This window comes from Aspergillus wentii (assembly GCF_001890725.1).
Source record: "Aspergillus wentii DTO 134E9 unplaced genomic scaffold ASPWEscaffold_9, whole genome shotgun sequence".
Taxonomy (NCBI): domain Eukaryota; kingdom Fungi; phylum Ascomycota; class Eurotiomycetes; order Eurotiales; family Aspergillaceae; genus Aspergillus; species Aspergillus wentii.
In genome coordinates, this window is record NW_024467840.1 from 697,735 (window position 1) to 714,766 (window position 17,032).

General features: G+C 47.9%; 5 protein-coding genes across 5 annotated transcripts; 1 reads left to right on the top strand and 4 right to left on the bottom strand.

The window, feature by feature from the left end:
* Positions 1–146: 146 nt before the first annotated feature.
* ASPWEDRAFT_177019 (serine/threonine-protein kinase) lies at positions 147–3,263 on the bottom strand (the record flags this gene model as incomplete). Its single annotated transcript, XM_040831594.1, has 4 exons — positions 147–893; positions 953–1,015; positions 1,082–2,964; positions 3,020–3,263. 4 exons carry the CDS (start codon positions 3,261–3,263, stop codon positions 147–149), a joined length of 2,937 nt encoding a protein of 978 aa, XP_040684032.1.
* A 296-nt stretch (positions 3,264–3,559) lies between these two features.
* Positions 3,560–5,781, bottom strand: ASPWEDRAFT_45910 (FKBP-type peptidyl-prolyl cis-trans isomerase). Its single transcript, XM_040836655.1, has 4 exons — positions 5,556–5,781; positions 5,066–5,491; positions 4,284–5,001; positions 3,560–4,216 (listed from the first exon to the last, which is right to left on the bottom strand). The coding sequence occupies exons 1-4, from the start codon at positions 5,643–5,645 to the stop codon at positions 4,011–4,013; spliced, it is 1,440 nt and encodes a 479-aa protein (XP_040684033.1). The 5' UTR covers positions 5,646–5,781; the 3' UTR covers positions 3,560–4,010.
* A 328-nt stretch (positions 5,782–6,109) lies between these two features.
* On the top strand, positions 6,110–9,634 carry ASPWEDRAFT_32546 (putative DNA damage repair protein Mus42; the record flags this gene model as incomplete). Its single annotated transcript, XM_040833684.1, has 2 exons — positions 6,110–6,164; positions 6,213–9,634. The coding sequence occupies 2 exons, from the start codon at positions 6,110–6,112 to the stop codon at positions 9,632–9,634; spliced, it is 3,477 nt and encodes a 1,158-aa protein (XP_040684034.1).
* A 346-nt stretch (positions 9,635–9,980) lies between these two features.
* On the bottom strand, positions 9,981–13,209 carry ASPWEDRAFT_120587 (putative NRPS-like enzyme; the record flags this gene model as incomplete). The annotated part of the gene is made up of 3 exons (XM_040829000.1): positions 9,981–11,099; positions 11,154–12,153; positions 12,203–13,209. The coding sequence occupies 3 exons, from the start codon at positions 13,207–13,209 to the stop codon at positions 9,981–9,983; spliced, it is 3,126 nt and encodes a 1,041-aa protein (XP_040684035.1).
* A 732-nt stretch (positions 13,210–13,941) lies between these two features.
* Positions 13,942–16,349, bottom strand: ASPWEDRAFT_45913 (fungal specific transcription factor domain-containing protein). The gene is made up of 4 exons (XM_040836656.1): positions 15,611–16,349; positions 15,118–15,552; positions 14,154–15,057; positions 13,942–14,093 (listed from the first exon to the last, which is right to left on the bottom strand). The coding sequence occupies exons 1-4, from the start codon at positions 16,327–16,329 to the stop codon at positions 14,049–14,051; spliced, it is 2,103 nt and encodes a 700-aa protein (XP_040684036.1). The 5' UTR covers positions 16,330–16,349; the 3' UTR covers positions 13,942–14,048.
* Between the last annotated feature and the right edge of the window lie 683 nt (positions 16,350–17,032).

Sequence of the window (17,032 nt, forward strand, 5' to 3'; positions counted from 1 at the left end):
GGAAATTATCTCGGAATTCCGAGAATGCCACTGCTTCCACACAGCCGCTCTTGGAAATACTGGTCCCACCAATGGATAGGTTCTCAGACCGTGCGGCAAGCCCGACGAGGTATCGATATACCACTCCAAGAGCCGGTGACACGTATTTAAAAGACATATAAATCTGACAAGTGTCCTCTTTGCCGAAATGGCCGCCCTCTTTCGGGATTCAGTGCTATCGCAACGCCCTTAGGTCGACGATAAGTGTACCCCAGGAAAGCACCCTTCTTGCGCATATCCATCACCGTCTTTCCCACTTTTTCATCACGTAAAATCTTGTCTCGGGCCCGTTTTTTCTCTTTATCCTTCTTATGGGCTTTCGCTAACTGCTTTTTAATAGCCTCCTTTTCGTTCTTTGCGCAAACCTTGAGATTGGCTGGAGACTGCTGCACGTAGACTCCTCCCAGATTCACTGCCTGTAAACCCTCTGCGCCGGCGTTGTTCTCACACGGTTCTCCATCTGAATTGGCGGAGATTCCATTGCCCTCACTTATATAGTCCGCATCTTCAAAATATCTGGTATCTTCCCAACTTTTGAATTTCGGTGTCCATGGCGGCTTCGACTGATGAAGCGACTCCCACCTGATACCATTGAAAAATGGATGGGCTTTGATATCAGCTGCATCATCTGCATATACGTAGAAACCTTGATAATTTCTGTTATGTGGATCGATATTGCACCATGGGTATCTCGAAATCGAGCGCGAATTCATGACGTCGTTGTATCTGTATTTGTGAGAGCAAAGACGATCCTCCTTTTCTTGGAGCATCCGTATAATGAGGTCAATTGCTTCTGTAGAAACAATTTTGTCAGAGGTTCTTGACACCGGGAAATGTAATGTCTGGTGATGTCGCTTTACAGCCGTCAGTGGATAAGATATATAGTAGTCCAGAAAGACATCACTTAACTTACAAGGATTTTCATTTTGGTATCATGGCGTTCTTTGGCAGCGAAAGGCGTATAACCATAAAGACACTGGTCAGATTTTATAAGATTCCATCTTCTAGTCGAGTAGACTTTAGCTCGGATAGACAGCCTTACTTCGAACAGTATAACTCCCACACTCCACCAGTCACACCTTCCATCGTATATATCTCCCCTGACAACTTCAGGCGCCATGTATTGACTTGTCCCAACGACGCTCCTGGTGCATTTTCGCCTTTGGTTCTTGTCACGCCATCCAAGAAGATCAGTATTTGGCGGTGCATTGTTAGAGTCTTCGATGTGAGCGCTTTGCTTGATAACGACCGATTTATTTGCCTTTTTCGCGTCTTTCCGGTCCTCAGCATCGCCGTCAACCTGGATTCTAAGGTATTTCATCAAGGAGTACCTGTGCTCATTGTAATATGCCTGATCATGAGCCCAGTGTCCGTCAAAGGCTAACCCAAAGTCCGATATCTTCAAATGGCCAGAGGCTGAAATGAGAAAATTATCTGGTTTGACATCTCGATGAATCCAGCGCAGTCGATGGGCTTCCTCAATGCATAGGATCATCTCTGCGACATACCATTTTGTCTCTTTCTCCGACAAGACGTCACGGCGTAGCAAAAGACCCAGAAAGTCTCCACCGACCATGTAGTCCATAACGAGATAAAGATTATTGATGTCTTGAAAGCTTGCAATCAAAGGTACCACCCAACGAGACCCTGCCGAAGCAACGAGGAAGTCTCGCTCAGCCCGCAAGTGGCCTTCCTGACTATTCCGTATCATCTCTGATTTGCGGATAACCTTCATGGCATATACCTCTTTTCGCATTCCGGTCGTTTCCTTCCGCCAACTGTACTTGTTCCCATCGATGACCGATCTTATAGCACCGAAAGCACCAGCTATAGAATAGGCAGCTTCACTTTGCAAAGACAAATTTTCTTCACCTGAGCCACTGATTTCACTTTCTCTCCCTCCCTTTTCTTTCACAAGGCGAACTAACCCAAAGCTTCCTTTGCCCAGGATTTTTAAAGGTTCATATCCCGCAATTGAGACTGTTTCCTCATGACGAGTACTATGGGAGCGAGATTTGAGAACTCGGTATTGGCGAAGATAATTTCTCTCTTGCATGATCCAATCTTTTCTTGCTTTCGTCTGCTCTTCTGCCGTGAGTGGCAAAGAGTAAATGTATTGCTCTAGCTCGCGCTTGCGCTGAGCACGTAGATCCAGGTCTGGAACCATGGAACTAAAATATGTTTCAAAGAATACCTTTGCGTTGGCAGTGGCTTCAACGGTAACAATTGTAGGCAACGGATAAGGTGCCTCTGTTGGATTGGGCTTTTTGCTTGGTTCTTGATTACGGGCGAGTAAATTGTGGCTACCTGCCATGCCAATATCAGGAAGCCATTTCCACCTTTCCGAAAGGTTAGATGACGGCTCCGAAGTTGCAGACGTTGAGCTCGTAGAGAATGGAGAACCAGTACCACTGGTAGGTGTTGAGGGGTCAGAGCTGTCATTGGTGCTATCACCCTGCTTACTGAGAGGGTCGTTGGATGCTTCTTGGAGTTGAACACCTTGGATTCTGGGTCTGGGGCGAATATTAGTACGGTGAATCACAGTTGAATTCCCGAATGTCGTTGACATTGTCCAAGAGAAGATATTGGCAAGATCCGTTGGGCTTGAGCGACTCCGTCGAACATTGCGGGTCACAGCATTGTCCTGCTCAGGAGTCTCCGTTTTCTCTTGTCGAGACAGAATTTCGGTCTTTTGTCGACTCCTCTTATTTTTTGGAGATGGGTTATTCAATGTATCGAACGATATTACAGGGCATTCAATATCAGTTCCGACAGGCAAATCAACCCGTTTTCTGTCTTGCGGGGAACCTGTATTCTTGGGCGGAGTATGATCCCCTTCTGGAACTAAATGTGATGGTTTTGGTGCACAGTTAATATTCTCCAAGTCTGAAAGGCTCTCTGACTGGGGGGACAATGTCTTGACAGCTATATTGACGGTCAGTATGGTTGAAGAGTCGGTAGGACAGCAAGGCAGGCATACCGATATACGAGCCCCGAAATCCGAGTAATGATAACAACCTGGAGCTGCTTCGTTTAAGCCGTGCTTTTATCCTGTCCTTTTCGGCTTGTTCGATGATAACGATATCAGAAGCTGGACCATCCGAAACAGTCGAATCACTGGCACCTGATTGAGGATCCTCGTTGACAATTGGGGCCTTGGTTGAAGTCCAAAGACTGAAAGGAACTCGTGACCCCTTTTCAGCCGGTTTTTGATCAACAGTCATATCGCCAATATCCCATTGACCGGTTGAAAACGAAAGATGATAAGTAAAAAATGTAGCTATGGAAAGCTCCCTGTGTCAGCACGTAGTGGTGCTTGATTAACGATAGGACGGGGATGCAATGGAAGAGCAGAAAGACCAGGTCTGAAAGCCTGCAGGGAAGAATACATAGCTCTCGTCTCTCACTGCCGAGAAAGAAGGAAGCTGCATCGTGGGCTGTTGAAAGGTTGTGATGTTGTTGTGTGGAGAGAACAGGTGAGGAAGTCGTGACTGGAACGGAAATGCATGCGCATCGGGCAGGAGCATATGGAAGCTTATATCACCAATCATACCAAGGTACCTATATTGATATGGAAATCTTCTATGCATTCAGTTTCTTACGCATCTTAAATTGTAGTTATTTTTAAATGAAACTTTTTAGGTCAGACATGAAGTCGCGTGGAAACCGTATTAGATAACAGGACTCGAGACCCAATACTTTTGATAACAATAATCAGACCCAAAAGACTGGATACCAGGGCCTTGCGATATCCTGATTCTTGCTAGATGTATCGGAAAACTGTGCAAAAGGAAACAAGTTGAAAACCAGAGGAAACGATGCAATTGAAACCCCCTTAAAACACCATTTTTTGGAAAAAAGAAAAGCGAATCAAAATACACACATGATTGGTTTCAGCAGTGTTGCAAAAAGACAAGACATTGAACTTTGAGCATCAGGGTGCTACGCTGTACACAGAAACAGAGATTGCTCTATTTGATCTCGAGGAGCTTGACGTCGAAGATGAGCTTGGAGTTGGCGGGGATACCAGGGAGAGCCTTGCGGCCGTATGCGAGATTGGCGGGGATGGTCATGCGACGCTCACCACCAACAGCCATGCCAGCGACACCAATGTCCCAGCCCTTGATAACTTCACCCTTGCCGAGCTTGAAGCTGAAAGGCTTGCCCTTCTTGTTGGCTATAGGAGAAATCAGTCAGTAAACAATGAATCACCACGAGGATCAGAAAGATAAAAAGTGACTTACAATCAAAGACCTTGCCATCCTCGAGCTTTCCAATGTATCTCATGGCAACAGTGTTGCCACTCTTGGCAGCAGGGCCAGATCCAAGCTTCTTGTCGTCAAGCTTGACGCCCTTGACCTCCTTGACACCAAGGGTGCCAGTGGTCTTCTCGGCAGGCTTCTTGTCCTGGGCAGAGGGGGTAGGGCCCTGCTCAAGGTTCTTCGCGAACTGAACCTTCTTGCCCTCCTTGGCCTCCTTGCCGTCCTTTTCTTCCTTCTTCTGCTCAGCAGCAACAGCCTCGCCATTGTTCTTCTTCATCTTCTTCTGCTGCTTCTTGCTCAGGCCTGCCTCGGGAGCAGCCTTTTCCTTAGCCATGAGGTCATCGAGACCGGCGTCTTCGTCCGACTCAGCAGCGCGCTTGTTCTTTCCCTTGGACTTCTCAATGAGCTTGGGGGCCTCCTCCTCGCTGTCGACCTCGGTGATTCTGGGATTTTCCAAGTCATCGAGATCGTCGCTCTCGTCATCCTCATCCATGAGAGCATCGATGTCCAGCTCATCCTCGTCGGGGGACAGGTCATAGTCATCCTCATCCTCATCCTCTTCATCCTCGTCAAAAGGCTGACGACCCTCATCGTCAGGCATGACGTAGTTTCCGGTCAGGTAGATAGTGTGGGTACCAGTGACCTTGAAGAAAACGCGCTCATCCTCAGAGACAGTAAGGTCGAGAGGCTGCTGGAAGTTCTATGGGGGAATTGTCATTAGCAACGAGTCAAATTAGGCAGAAAAATCTTTGAAAGAAACTTACTCTCTGGGGGTCAAGGGTACAGATGACCATTTCATCAAGATCCACACCGTCCTCTGATTCATCATCCTCGTCATCCTCAGTGGCAGGGTTCTTGCCCTTGATGAGTTTCGAAATGGCAGCCTTCAGGTCGAAGTCTCCCTCGTCGTCCTCTTCGTCATCCTCTTCGTCCACTTCCATCTCCTTCAGGGCGGCAAGCTCCTTAAGCTTGCGAGCCTTTTCCTTGTCGCTGGGGCCGCCGTTGAGCTCCTCATCATCCTCGTCATCATCATCATCATCCTCCTCGTCCTCGTAGTCATCGTCCGACTCGTCGTCAAGGTCCATACCCGGGGGAGGACGAACAAGCTTAAGAGTAGCTCTGGGGGATTTGGAATCATCATCAAGCTCGGGAACCTCGTCGGGGTCAATGGCAGCCATGCTCACACGGAACTGTAATAAGCCAATTAGCCCAAATTTCGAAAGCTCAGTGAGAGCGACGCGATTAGATACTCACCATAGCAGCGGCCTGGAGAGGAAGAGCTGGAACCAATCCTCCGGGAGGAACCCTCAGGGCGTAGACTGCGACAGGCTGAACTCCAGACATTTTGAAGGTATGCAAGTGTCTAAAAAATAATGATTATAAAGGAGAGAGATCTAAATAAGACAATAGATCAAACCGAAAAACAAAGAAAAGAAAAGATTGAACAGACGGGAGCAACTAGAGAACGGTTGTCTGCTTGGGTCGAAAAGAAGAGAAGAAGAAAAGATTTGATGATAGGCGCTGCTGCTCCAAAAGCAGCGGTGGAGCAAATCCGCCAATTTTTTTTCTTTCACAGCCAATCAGAGTGCAGTACCTGTGACCCACTATGATAATTTTGCCTTTTCTACCGCCTTCTGTTTACAGTATGCATCACGTGTTTTCGTTCCGCCTTTCGCGCTTCTTGGCGCGTCTGCCGCCACTTTTTGGCGTTCACAACTTGTCGCAACTACACAGACTCTTTTTAGCTGTCTCTTTTTATTTTATAAACCAGCTGGGTCATCGTATGATGAGCCTGTTCTCTGCCCGTCATGGGCTCTGTGCTCGATGCAAACTCCAGCTCTGTGCGCAAAAGGATCGAAAACCGTATGTTTCCTGGCACCTCCGACCTGCATTTGTTCTGATGTGTTCCAGACAACTTCAATGACGAGCAAGGTGAAGAATATGATGCATCGAAATTCGGTGGTTTCGGTGACTACATGCGCCGCAAGAAAATTAAATTGCAGAATCTAGATGCAGAAATCCGCTCATCGTCACCTGGTTGCCCCCCGATCTTTCGGGGCGTGGTCGCCCACGTTAATGGCTACACCCAGCCTTCTTTGCAGGATCTACATCGTATAATTGTCAGCCATGGTGGTGGCTTTCTTCAATATATGGATGGCAAGACTGTTGCAACGCATATCATTGCCAGCTCTTTAACGCCCAAGAAGCGTGAAGAATTTCGAAGATACCGTATCGTGAAACCAGCATGGGTGGTAGAAAGTGTCAAGGCCGGACGAATACTTCCTTGGGATGCCTTTAGGGTGGTTGATGAGGGCCAATCTCAGAAAATACTCAAATTCGACAATGGACGGGTTTTCAGCGAAGCCAATAGTCAACAGACGAGTTATAGGGACCAAACAACTACCAGTTGGTACACCTCGCAGCTAAAAAGCCCGAAACCGTCCTTTCCAGCTGCAGATTCACCAACCAACAGTTCCTTGCCCCCCGGAGCTTTAGACGTGGAAGACCAACAACCATCAAGTATAAAAACGCAGTCAGATTATGGCGAATTTCCTAGTTTTGACGTCCCCGACGAGCCATTACAAGAGCAATCAAATACACCTAAGAAGTCGACCGATCCTATGTCACACAACAAGGATACAGTACAACATCATGTACGTAGCCGTTCTCCAGACCCTCAGGCGCATGTAGCTCAGAGTCCATTGTCGCCTCAGCCTGTTCCTCCACAACCAGACATGACCTCCGAGGAGTACAATGCACAACTCTTGTCAGATCCCCGCATGAAGAACTCTAGCGTTGTCAACCCGGAATTTATTCAACAATACTACAGGGAATCCCGTTTGCATCATCTATCTACATGGAAAGCTGAGTTGAAAGCGCAACTTCAATCCGCAGCTAAGGAGAAATCACAATCGCATATCGGACGGAGAAAGCTTGTCTCTGGAGCCCGACGATATGTTCTTCATGTTGATTTTGATTCATTCTTTGCGGCTGTCTCCATTCTAAAGCATCCAGAACTCAAAGATAAACCGGTTGCCATTGCCCACGGCACTGGTAGTGGGTCTGAGATTGCCAGCTGCAATTACCCAGCTCGCGCTTACGGCATTAAAAACGGAATGTGGATGAAAGGCGCTCTGCAAACATGTCCCGAGCTGAAGGTATTGCCGTATGATTTCCCCGCCTACGAAGACGCCAGTCGGAAGTTCTACAGTGCCGTCCTTTCAATTGACGGCATTGTCCAAAGTGTCAGCATAGATGAGGCTCTTGTTGACATTACTTCTCAATGTCTGGATGCCGGAGGTACAGATGGAAAAGGCATATCTGAGGGGTCCATATACCGCGAACAAGGCAAAGCAGATGAGATTGCCCAGAATCTACGAGATTCTGTAAAGGAAAAAACTGGCTGCGCTGTATCAGTGGGGATTGGTGGCAATATTCTATTGGCTAAAGTGGCTCTGAGAAAAGCGAAACCTGCTGGACAATTCCAATTGAAGCCAGAGGCTGTTTTGGATTTCATTGGGAATCTGACCGTTCAAGATCTGCCTGGGGTTGGTTACAGTCTTGGGACAAAACTGGAAGAACTTGGAGTCAAATTCGTCAAAGATATCAGAGAGCTGTCCCGGGAAAAACTTCTTTCCAGCTTAGGGCCCAAAATTGGCACAAAGCTATGGGATTACGCTCGTGGCATTGACCGGGCAGAAGTAGGAAATGATGTGCTCCGAAAATCGGTATCCGCAGAAGTTAACTGGGGTATTCGGTTTGTCAATCAAGATCAGGCCGACGACTTTGTGAGATCTCTGTGCGAGGAGTTGCACCGGAGACTAGTTGAAAATCTGGTGAAAGGCAAACAGTTGACACTCAAGGTTATGAAACGATCCGCGGATGCGCCATTGGAGCCGGCAAAGCATTTGGGCCATGGAAAGTGTGACGTATTCAACAAAAGCGTCATCCTTGGTGTGGCTTCCAACGCAAAAGATATCCTTGGGAAGGAAGCTGTTTCCATGCTAAGGAGCTTCGGTATCTCTCCTGGTGATCTGAGGGGCCTCGGGATCCAAATGACGAAGCTTGAACCTCTCAAGCCCGGAACAGCGGCAGAGAAACCCGAAAGCAGCCAACAACAGCTCAATTTCAAGAAATCTCCGGCTAGAAAAAAAGTCGAGCGGATTCTCGATCCAGACGAGTTAGAAAGCCCTCGTAAAGAGGATTCCGAGTCAGTCATACAAGCACCGACGCTGAATGACAGTACCCAAAAACCCTTGAATCTTTCAGGAACCCAGTTTATCTTGCCATCCCAGGCAGATCCCAACGTTGTGGCTGAGCTCCCTGGTGATATAAGATCGAAACTTTTATCACAAGCTAAACCTCGACAAACTTCCCGCTCTTTGTCGCCTTGTCCGCCAAGTCGTCCGCGGCGGAGTGCCAACGCGGAGCTTCCTCCCCAATCTCAGTTAGATGCGGATACTTTGGCAGCCTTACCAGAAGATGTGCGTGCTGAAGTCTTGGGTTACTATGACCAGCCTCAAAGAGAAACAACCCCACAGCCGTCAGAATCTACATCTTCTGTGCCTGCATCACGGCCATCATCTTCTGGGTCTTTGCGGCTAAAGAAGCCTACAACACCTACGAAGAAGCGACGTGGTCGCCCAAGTCTGAAGGCAGTTGGAAACATGAAACTCACACAATCCAGCTTTGGTGTCACTCGCAACGCGACTCCCTCAACTGGCGCTGTTAACCAGTCCCTTCCAAGAGAGCCATCTCCAATATTCGAGGAAAGTGTAGTATCGGCCGAATTCCTGGCCGCATTGCCAGAAGACATCCGCCGTGAAGTCCTTGAAGAACAAAAACGATCCCAGATGCTACAGCGTTCAAATCTTGCTTCCTCAACAACCCGGAGGCCCGTTCAAACAAGACCGTCCGCTCCTCCGCCTCAGCCTCAGCCCCAGAAAAAAGTTCATCTTCCTCCGCTACCGGAACGGCCTACCTTCACCTCTAAGCGGCTTTCCAGTCTACCAGACCTACGCGATGCTCTAGAGGCGTGGTATTCTACATTTAAGCCAGATGGGCCCTTCGTCGAGGATGTAGAATCTCTCTCTAGCTATCTTAAACGCGTTGTGCTCGATGAAAAGGATGTCGACAAAGCAGTGTCTGCGGTCAACTGGCTTGTGTGGCTAGTTGATGACGGACGACCCCAACCTCAAGATCCACCCAAGAGTACCAATCCTGGTAGCAGCTCACAAGGTGTGATGGCGTGGGATGATGTTCTTCAGACTTTGCAGGAGAGCGTTAAGGGTGCCGTTGAAGAAAGGGGTTTGCCCCCTGTGGAATTTGATTGAGTTTATATTTTTATTTATAGGCTTTTTTGCCCTAGGTTTATATATATGATGAAGGTACGATCATGAATGATTGGCGTTGGGGGTCTAATCGGGTGTTCGAAGAATACTACTGTATAGTGTTAGATTGGTTTCTGCAAATATTCTTAGCAGCTGTTGTTATTAACTTATATCTTGTATATCGTCTCGAATAATTGGGCTGCTAATATTTAAATTACTAACGATGGATTGTAAAGATACTATGTTGCAAATTTTCAATGGTCATAAGGCTCGTTGCTTATATAGAAAGTCAACAAAAGATAAAGACAAATTTTCATATTAAAATCCCACATGCTTAAAATCAAACCATCTACTTCTTCACCATACCCCAACATTCCTTCTGAAAGAACCCAACCATTTTGTCGACAAGGGCCTGATCCAATGGCGTGGCATCTGCCAATGTAGGCGACAGCTCTCTCGCTTTCTCAGTGTGCCACACGAGCGTCCGTCGGGGCTTATCCGTGTCATATTTGCCCGCGAAAAAGTCAACAAGCTTGATGGGCGGGTTGAGGATTGGATCCTGGTTTGAGTTTCTCAATCGACGCAGCCACTCACGTTGTCCAAGCTCTTCGAATTTGAGACCTGCGCCGCGAAGGTATGGCAGTAGGTCACGTGTCCAATGGAAAGGATGCTGGCTGGTGACGTTGAAGACATTGCTAGAGGAAGTAGCATCTGCGGTAGAGAGGGAAATATCGATGACTGTGCCAGCGACAGTGTCGAGGGGAAGCCAGAAGGGCGATTCGTCAAGCGTTGGCAGTGCACCGATGGTGGTTGCAGTTTGCAGCATGAGAGGGATTGCCTCTGTTGCGTTCCAGATTCCATGCTCCTGGTCACCGATTACTTGTCCAATTCGAAGGACTCGTGCGCGGATACCGGTCTGTTGTGTTGCTCGCACGCACATGTGCTCTCCGACCAGTTTTGACTGGGCGTAACCCATGTTTTGAGCATAGGTCAGCTTTTTGGGGAGAGCTTCGGGTATTTCGTCACCTTCAGTGTTTACAACTGAGCTGATGGATGAGCAGAAATTGAACGAAGCAGGCGCTGGCCTCTGCGATTTGAGACACAGATCGATCAAGTTCTTCAGACCCCCAATGCTGTCCCTTTCGAAACTGCTGAGCTGTAGGTTGAAGTTGACGGACCATGCACAGTGAACAACGTCTGTGATCTCCGAAGTGAGTGTGTTGTAGGTTGAAGAGTCTAATCCTAGAGTCGCCTGAGAGAAATCGGATGGAAGTGGAATGAGTTTGTTTCGGGCTTCGTTTGGTAGGCTGTCGTAGACCCGGCGAGTGCGCATTGATCGAAGCAGTCGGTCGTAAGCCTCGATAGACGAAGATGCGCGAACAAGACAGTAGACCTTCTGAACATCCGGGAGAAGAGCAAGCTTTGTAGCAACATGGCTTCCCAGAGAGCCCGTGGCACCCGTAACAACCTTTGTTTGTCAGCGATAATCATCATCGCCAAGGGACTAAGCATAATAACTCACCATATATCTTCCACCAAGACCATTAGGCAATGGGATGTGTTTTTGAAATTGAGAATATTTCGACAGTAGAGCATCCATCTGATCTTCAATTGGCACAACTCCGTCAACCGCACCAGAAGCGAGGGAGTCAATATGACGAGCCAAAGAACTGATGGTAGGATGATCGAATGCAACGTTCAAACCCAGCTTTTTTCCGTTCGTGTTGATATTCTTCGTGATAATGGACCTCAGTTGAGTCGCTTGCAGGGAATCCATACCCAGTCCAAAGAAATCCGTGTCGTCAGTCAAAGAAGCCGGGTCTTTGAGCGGTAAGATTGTCTCAAGTCGCTCCCTGATAAAAGCTTTCAGCTCTGGCTGCGCAAGAGTTAAAGATCCAGTCGCTGTTTCATCCGCTTCATATGCATCTTCAATCATCTGGCTGAAATCTCTGTAGAATGCCTGTCGAATCACGGTTCCCTTGTCTGTGCGAGGATATGCCGTATCGGCAGAAAGAACCCTGACCATGCTCCTGGAAAGCTGACCGAACGCAGGCATTACCTCATGAGCACTCTCAATAGCAGGCCAAATGATCTGAATGAGGCCCTCGTCAGACAAAGTGACGGCACCAGGGGCGCGAATGACAGCCAATCCAATGTGGGATTTGCCTTGTCCAAAAACTACAGCCTCGGAAACCGCATCATGCTGTCTGACATGACCTTCCATATCCAATGGATTAACCTTTTCTCCATTGACAAGGACAAGTGTGTCATCCAGCCTAGCATAATACTTGTAGGCTTCCAGAGTTGAGTGTTTCATGAAAAGATCTTTCGTGGCATATGAGCCATCGGGTCTGTTAGAAGTCACCTTCGAAGGCCATCCATCAAGACAAACTAGTTCGAAAATCCCAGCACTGCGCTCTTCAAAACGGAGGAACCTCTTCACAGCTTCCGAGGGCCGTAAGTAATCCCATTCCTTGTCTTCTCGAGGTCGGACAGAGGTCATTAGCTGGCCAGTTTCCGTTCTACCAAAAGTTAGCACGAATCAACCCAAAAATTCCAATGAAGACATACGATCCATAGTGACTTATGAGGTTGACACCGTTGGCAACCAACCGATCACCAAGTGAGTCAGGACATGCAGAGCCACCAAACATGACTGCCTTAAATCCTGCCAAAGCTGCAATCCCATCATCTGTCTCAGCCAGAAGTTTCAGAGCATACGGAACACCGTAGAAGATCTCGAAATCGTGTGCCTTCATTATATCCAACAGATATTGCTTCGTGAGCGGTAATTCAGCGTTGTAGAGGTGGAGAGTTTGACACGAGTGAACAGTTCGAAACAGACAGCTGATTCCATGGTTGTGATATAGCGGCAAGGTAACGAATCCTCTCATATTCATATTACCCGCATAGTTCTTGATAGCAGCTCCTTGGGTCTGGAAAATGGGCTTGGGAAGACCCGTCGAACCACTAGAGTGTATAATGAAAGTGTTGTATTTAGACTCCACGTCTGGATCCAAATGAGGGACGAGGTTTGTGTCAATGTCTTCCTCTGGGATTGGATAGTAGTAGACTTCCTGAGCCGGGATCTCATCGATTTGAAGACCCGGACGCCGTTTCTGAAGCTCTTCCGCGGCGTCTCGGAAAGACTGATGGATGAGAAGATGGTTGGATCCCGTTCTCTCTAGCAACGAGACATAGGCTTCGATCGAGATACGTGTCGAAAGAAACAGGATGGTATGCCCGAGCTTTGTGAGCGCAAGAAGTGTGACGAGGTAGCTGAGATCAGAAGGTCCTAGCAAGGAGATTACCGCCGGGGTCTCTGCTGAAGAGCTTCTTGGTGGCAGGCGAGTTGCAAGCACCTTGGCAGCCCGGTAGCCGAAGACATCCAGTTGACGAAGCGGGAAATCTTCATATTCAATCCCTTTCCGGGGGTATGAGATCACGGGCTGACCAGTTCTTAGCGATGCTCTGTGTCGAACAAGCTCATCGACTGTCAGTGCTTCTCTCTCGGGGACCTTTTTATTGATCTTGTCTTTGTCGTCCACCAAGGCCCGCTCACGCAAAGCTGGATTCATATCCGAGGGTAAAGCTGTTGATAACATTTTTGGTGAATGTGCCACTCGCGAGTATCCTATTGTATCAAAATAGATGTTTCAAAAAACGATGAGGAAATGAAATGGGGTATGCGATACGGGGGTCGAGTTGTATCTTAGTATGTGTATAGAAACAATGACACCCAAAGAAGATATGCGGATTATTTAAATGCATTCTCCACGCTCCACACTTCAAACTGGTTCGAGAAATGGTGTCTTGAAAATCCGGGGAGACTGTCAGCATAGGGTTGGAAATGGCTCCTTTAGCCTCACGGAAAAGCAAACTGCGGTGTGCGGATAAGAATCCGAAGGTAAACGGCAAAGTTGAAACATCCAAGTCTAGCCCTATATCCGGATGGATAACCATTGGACTTGAATCGATTCAAATAATTATTCCGATCCTTTCTTGAAAGATCATATGAGTTTATCAACGATGTATGATATTGCTTCGGTTTAGGGCACGAAGCACCAGAGTCGTATACACTATTTCGGTACACTATTTCGGCAATCTAAGTAGGTTGAGTTTCCAGGGAAGGAAACACCGTGATATCTTACGTCTCTGGAGCTCTCAGGCATCTTCACTAAGCTGGTAAATCTAACAAGTTTACTCAGAGCTCATATATCAAGAGCAAGATCTGTATTGGGAAAAGCCGTATCCTTGGGGGATTTTGAAAAGCATTCATTAATAAGACAGGCGAGCTTTGTCTATGCGGGAGAAGATTAATCATGTGGAGACGTAATTCATGCAGATTTTCATGTCATTTGCGGCTTCGAATGACCGGGTATTATGGGTATCTTCGGAAGCAAAATTGTAGCAGGTCTTAAAATGTAAAGGTCGAAGGATCATTGGAGAGACTAGTAAAGGCCTAGAGAGATGGCGGTTAGAAATATGAAACGTAAAATGATCATAACAACGGATCACTTACCCAAGAATCCAGTTGAGCCCACCAAATAGAGCCTTCTAAATTATCAAGAATTCCAAGGTCTGTGTTGGGGTCAAAAGGTCCGTCCGTTAAATCAGATGGTTGCAAGTTATCTGAGATCGATGGGTAATTCATAGCATTCCCGGGGTCCAGTGAGATGGACTGTTCGACACTGGCAGAAGTGAAGTTTATCTGATTCAGAGGTGGCTCTGTACTGCATGAAAATTTGGCTTGGTCATTTTCAGACATATTCACAGGAGAATATCCTGATTGCGAGCAGGAGCCGATTTGTCTATGTACTTCCAGTCTCAACTCTTCCAGGATTATACCATAGCGACGACTTGGGCAATTTTTGCGGGTAGCTTCGGCCAGGTGTCGTTGACAGGCCTCAGCAAGGTTGAACAGATAGCACGTCTGACTGCCATTTTCGGCTACTTGTCCAGAAGACTGTCGATGTTGTTGGATGGTATGGATATACACCACAATGATAGCGCAAAAACACACATAATGAGTGAACCAAAAGGACTGAATCAGTATACCTTGTTTTGCAAGACTATCCACCAACGTCATAGCGTCTTCAGCAGCCTCAATACATTTCTGTACATGGCTCGTGACCATGGGATGGGGGACTGGAGGCCTGCGGCTGAGATCTGTGAAATCATTCAAGAGAAAAGACCGGGTTGCATGAATCATTGCATGAGAATATGCAAGCTGCAGAACTTGGCTCTGCCTACATAGAGGTGGGATAAGACTGGTCGCCCGCACACTGCTGAACAAAGGTGGTGCGGTTTCCTTCCACTTCTCAAGTTCTGAAGTGAGACGAACAGCGGTTTCAAGCGGTGGATCTCGGGAGTGAGGGTTGATCGTATAAAGCTGCCGGGAAATTTCACCGATAATACGGCCAAGTCTATTATAAGCAGTGTCAGTGAACGGGCAAGAAACAGTGCAGAAGAAGGTGGAAACCAACTTGTAATGAAGAACAGATGCTATCATCATGCTATCTAGGGACCCTGTTCGTCTTGCTGGATCTTCTTGTAGCATGTCCTCATCATTCATCTCATCAGGCAAGCCCTGGTCGATGTCTTCGTCGTGCAGCAGCCTGGGACGTCCAAACATAACACTGAGGTACTTGTCCAGGGTGTAGGCGCTCCAAAAGATGCGCTTACGGAGCTCCTGCTCAAGATAAGAGTTTCCATTCTTCGACAACTTTGCCAGACACCGTCGATGCAGACCCAAAGCTGTCACGAGTTGCAAAGCTGTACCGTAGGAGTACCAGCACTCATTTGCGCGCGAGGACGAAAGCAAATAAAGACACTGACCCAGCCTTGCTTGGATTGTTTCTAGCCGAGGAGGCCCAGACTCCATGGAAGACATATACTTGGAAGCTGCATACCACCGTTCACTGTTGGCATACTTTTAGCATACTGAGGGATTGAAGAAAAGACGGAGGAAAGTCATACCTCTCACTCATGCCTTCAATTGGATCCCCTGGCTGCTGCTCTTTGTAGAGAGTAGCCACTGCAAAGACCATGAGGATGATGGACGTTCGAGCCACCATACACCCTGTCGGTAAATTTGAAAAGGAGACATTATGCTCATATACCTGTCTGAGCCATGCATCCACACTTCCTCTATGCAGAAACCGGTATGTGACCATAGAAAAATCAAAATAGGTGCCTACCAAGTCCAAAGCCTTTTCGAACGGAGGTAGTACAAAGCCAGTCTCCTGGTAGTTGGAATACGGCTTGTCGCCAAACATAAACACCGAGGTATTCTTGGACGGCGACTCATCCTGCGGTCCATCGGGAATAGCAGACGTTTCATCCTGGTGGAGACGACTCCAGACACGATTCATGAATGAAACTCCCGACGCCGGCCCTAGATAGTTACCCTCATAATCCATAGCCACGGGGTCTGGGGAATTCCGCGGCGAGATCACGGGATCATTTTTAGAAAACTGCTGGTGGGTCGAAGTAGTAGCATCTCTGGGGGAGCTTTTTGCAGATCGTGGCGTGAGAGGAGACTGGTTAGCACGTCCAGCCGCCAAGGGAGGACGTTGTGGCCTATTTCCATTCTTGGACAAGCCGGACGATGCAGGAGCTGGCAGAGGGTCCGGCGGCAAACCGCGTGAGTAAGCGGCACTATATTCACAGGAAAGTGACAGTCTCGTGCATCTCATGCAGGGCAATGTCCCGGTACACCGAGTCTTCTTTTCCTTGCAATAATCACACGCTCTAGTGATTTTTTGCCGCTGGGTGGTGTGCTTAGTCGCAGACGACGACTCGGATGCTTTTCTCTTTCGGTCTGACGAGAATGTGGAGGTCACCGACTGTGATCCACCAGAGTCATCGCCGTTGGCAGCATTTATGGTGTTGTTGTCGTCTATTCCGACATGGCTGCCATTTCCGGGTGACAGATGTGACTCCGTCCTATCAACGGCTGCAGGGGCCATTGGATGTTGTAAATATCGGACAACAAAAGCGTCGGTTGGCTGACACGTTCCAAGTGGAGAGACATGGAAGGGCCTTTTCTTTTTCCGCTGCAGTTCTTTCTCTCTCTCTCTCTCTCTCTTCCTATCGCCAAGCATATAACTCTCTGTCATGAAGGAACAATCAGAAGGAAGACTGGCAGAAGGAGAAATTTCCGGGAACCCACGGATTTGTCATTCGAAGCCGGTCCTTGTGCGGGGTTGGGGCCATGATGACTCCACACTGGCCAACGGAGAGAAATCCGGGGCGAGGGAAAAAGATAGAAGAGGAGAGGTGATTGATGACCGGATCTGGAAAGAGTGGAGCAATTTCTTAGATATGAAGCGAGCAGAGAGTCAGATAAGATGGAGAGAATTCCAAGAAATCGAAGGGGAGGGGAGAACGACGGCGTCC

Excerpts from the sequence above, each read along its gene's own strand:
- ASPWEDRAFT_45910 (XM_040836655.1), bottom strand. The coding sequence starts at position 5,645 with ATGTCTGGAGTTCAGCCTGTCGCAGTCTACGCCCTGAGGGTTCCTCCC. Across the intron at positions 5,492-5,555 it reads CTCTCCAGGCCGCTGCTATG|TTCCGTGTGAGCATGGCTGC; the intron begins GTGAGTATCTAA and ends GGCTTATTACAG. Across the intron at positions 5,002-5,065 it reads GTACCCTTGACCCCCAGAGA|AACTTCCAGCAGCCTCTCGA; the intron begins GTAAGTTTCTTT and ends ATTCCCCCATAG.
- ASPWEDRAFT_45913 (XM_040836656.1), bottom strand. The coding sequence starts at position 16,329 with ATGAGATGCACGAGACTGTCACTTTCCTGTGAATATAGTGCCGCTTAC. Across the intron at positions 15,058-15,117 it reads GCATCTGTTCTTCATTACAA|ACTTGGCCGTATTATCGGTG; the intron begins GTTGGTTTCCAC and ends TGCTTATAATAG. Across the intron at positions 14,094-14,153 it reads GGGCTCAACTGGATTCTTGG|GCCTTTACTAGTCTCTCCAA; the intron begins GTAAGTGATCCG and ends CCATCTCTCTAG.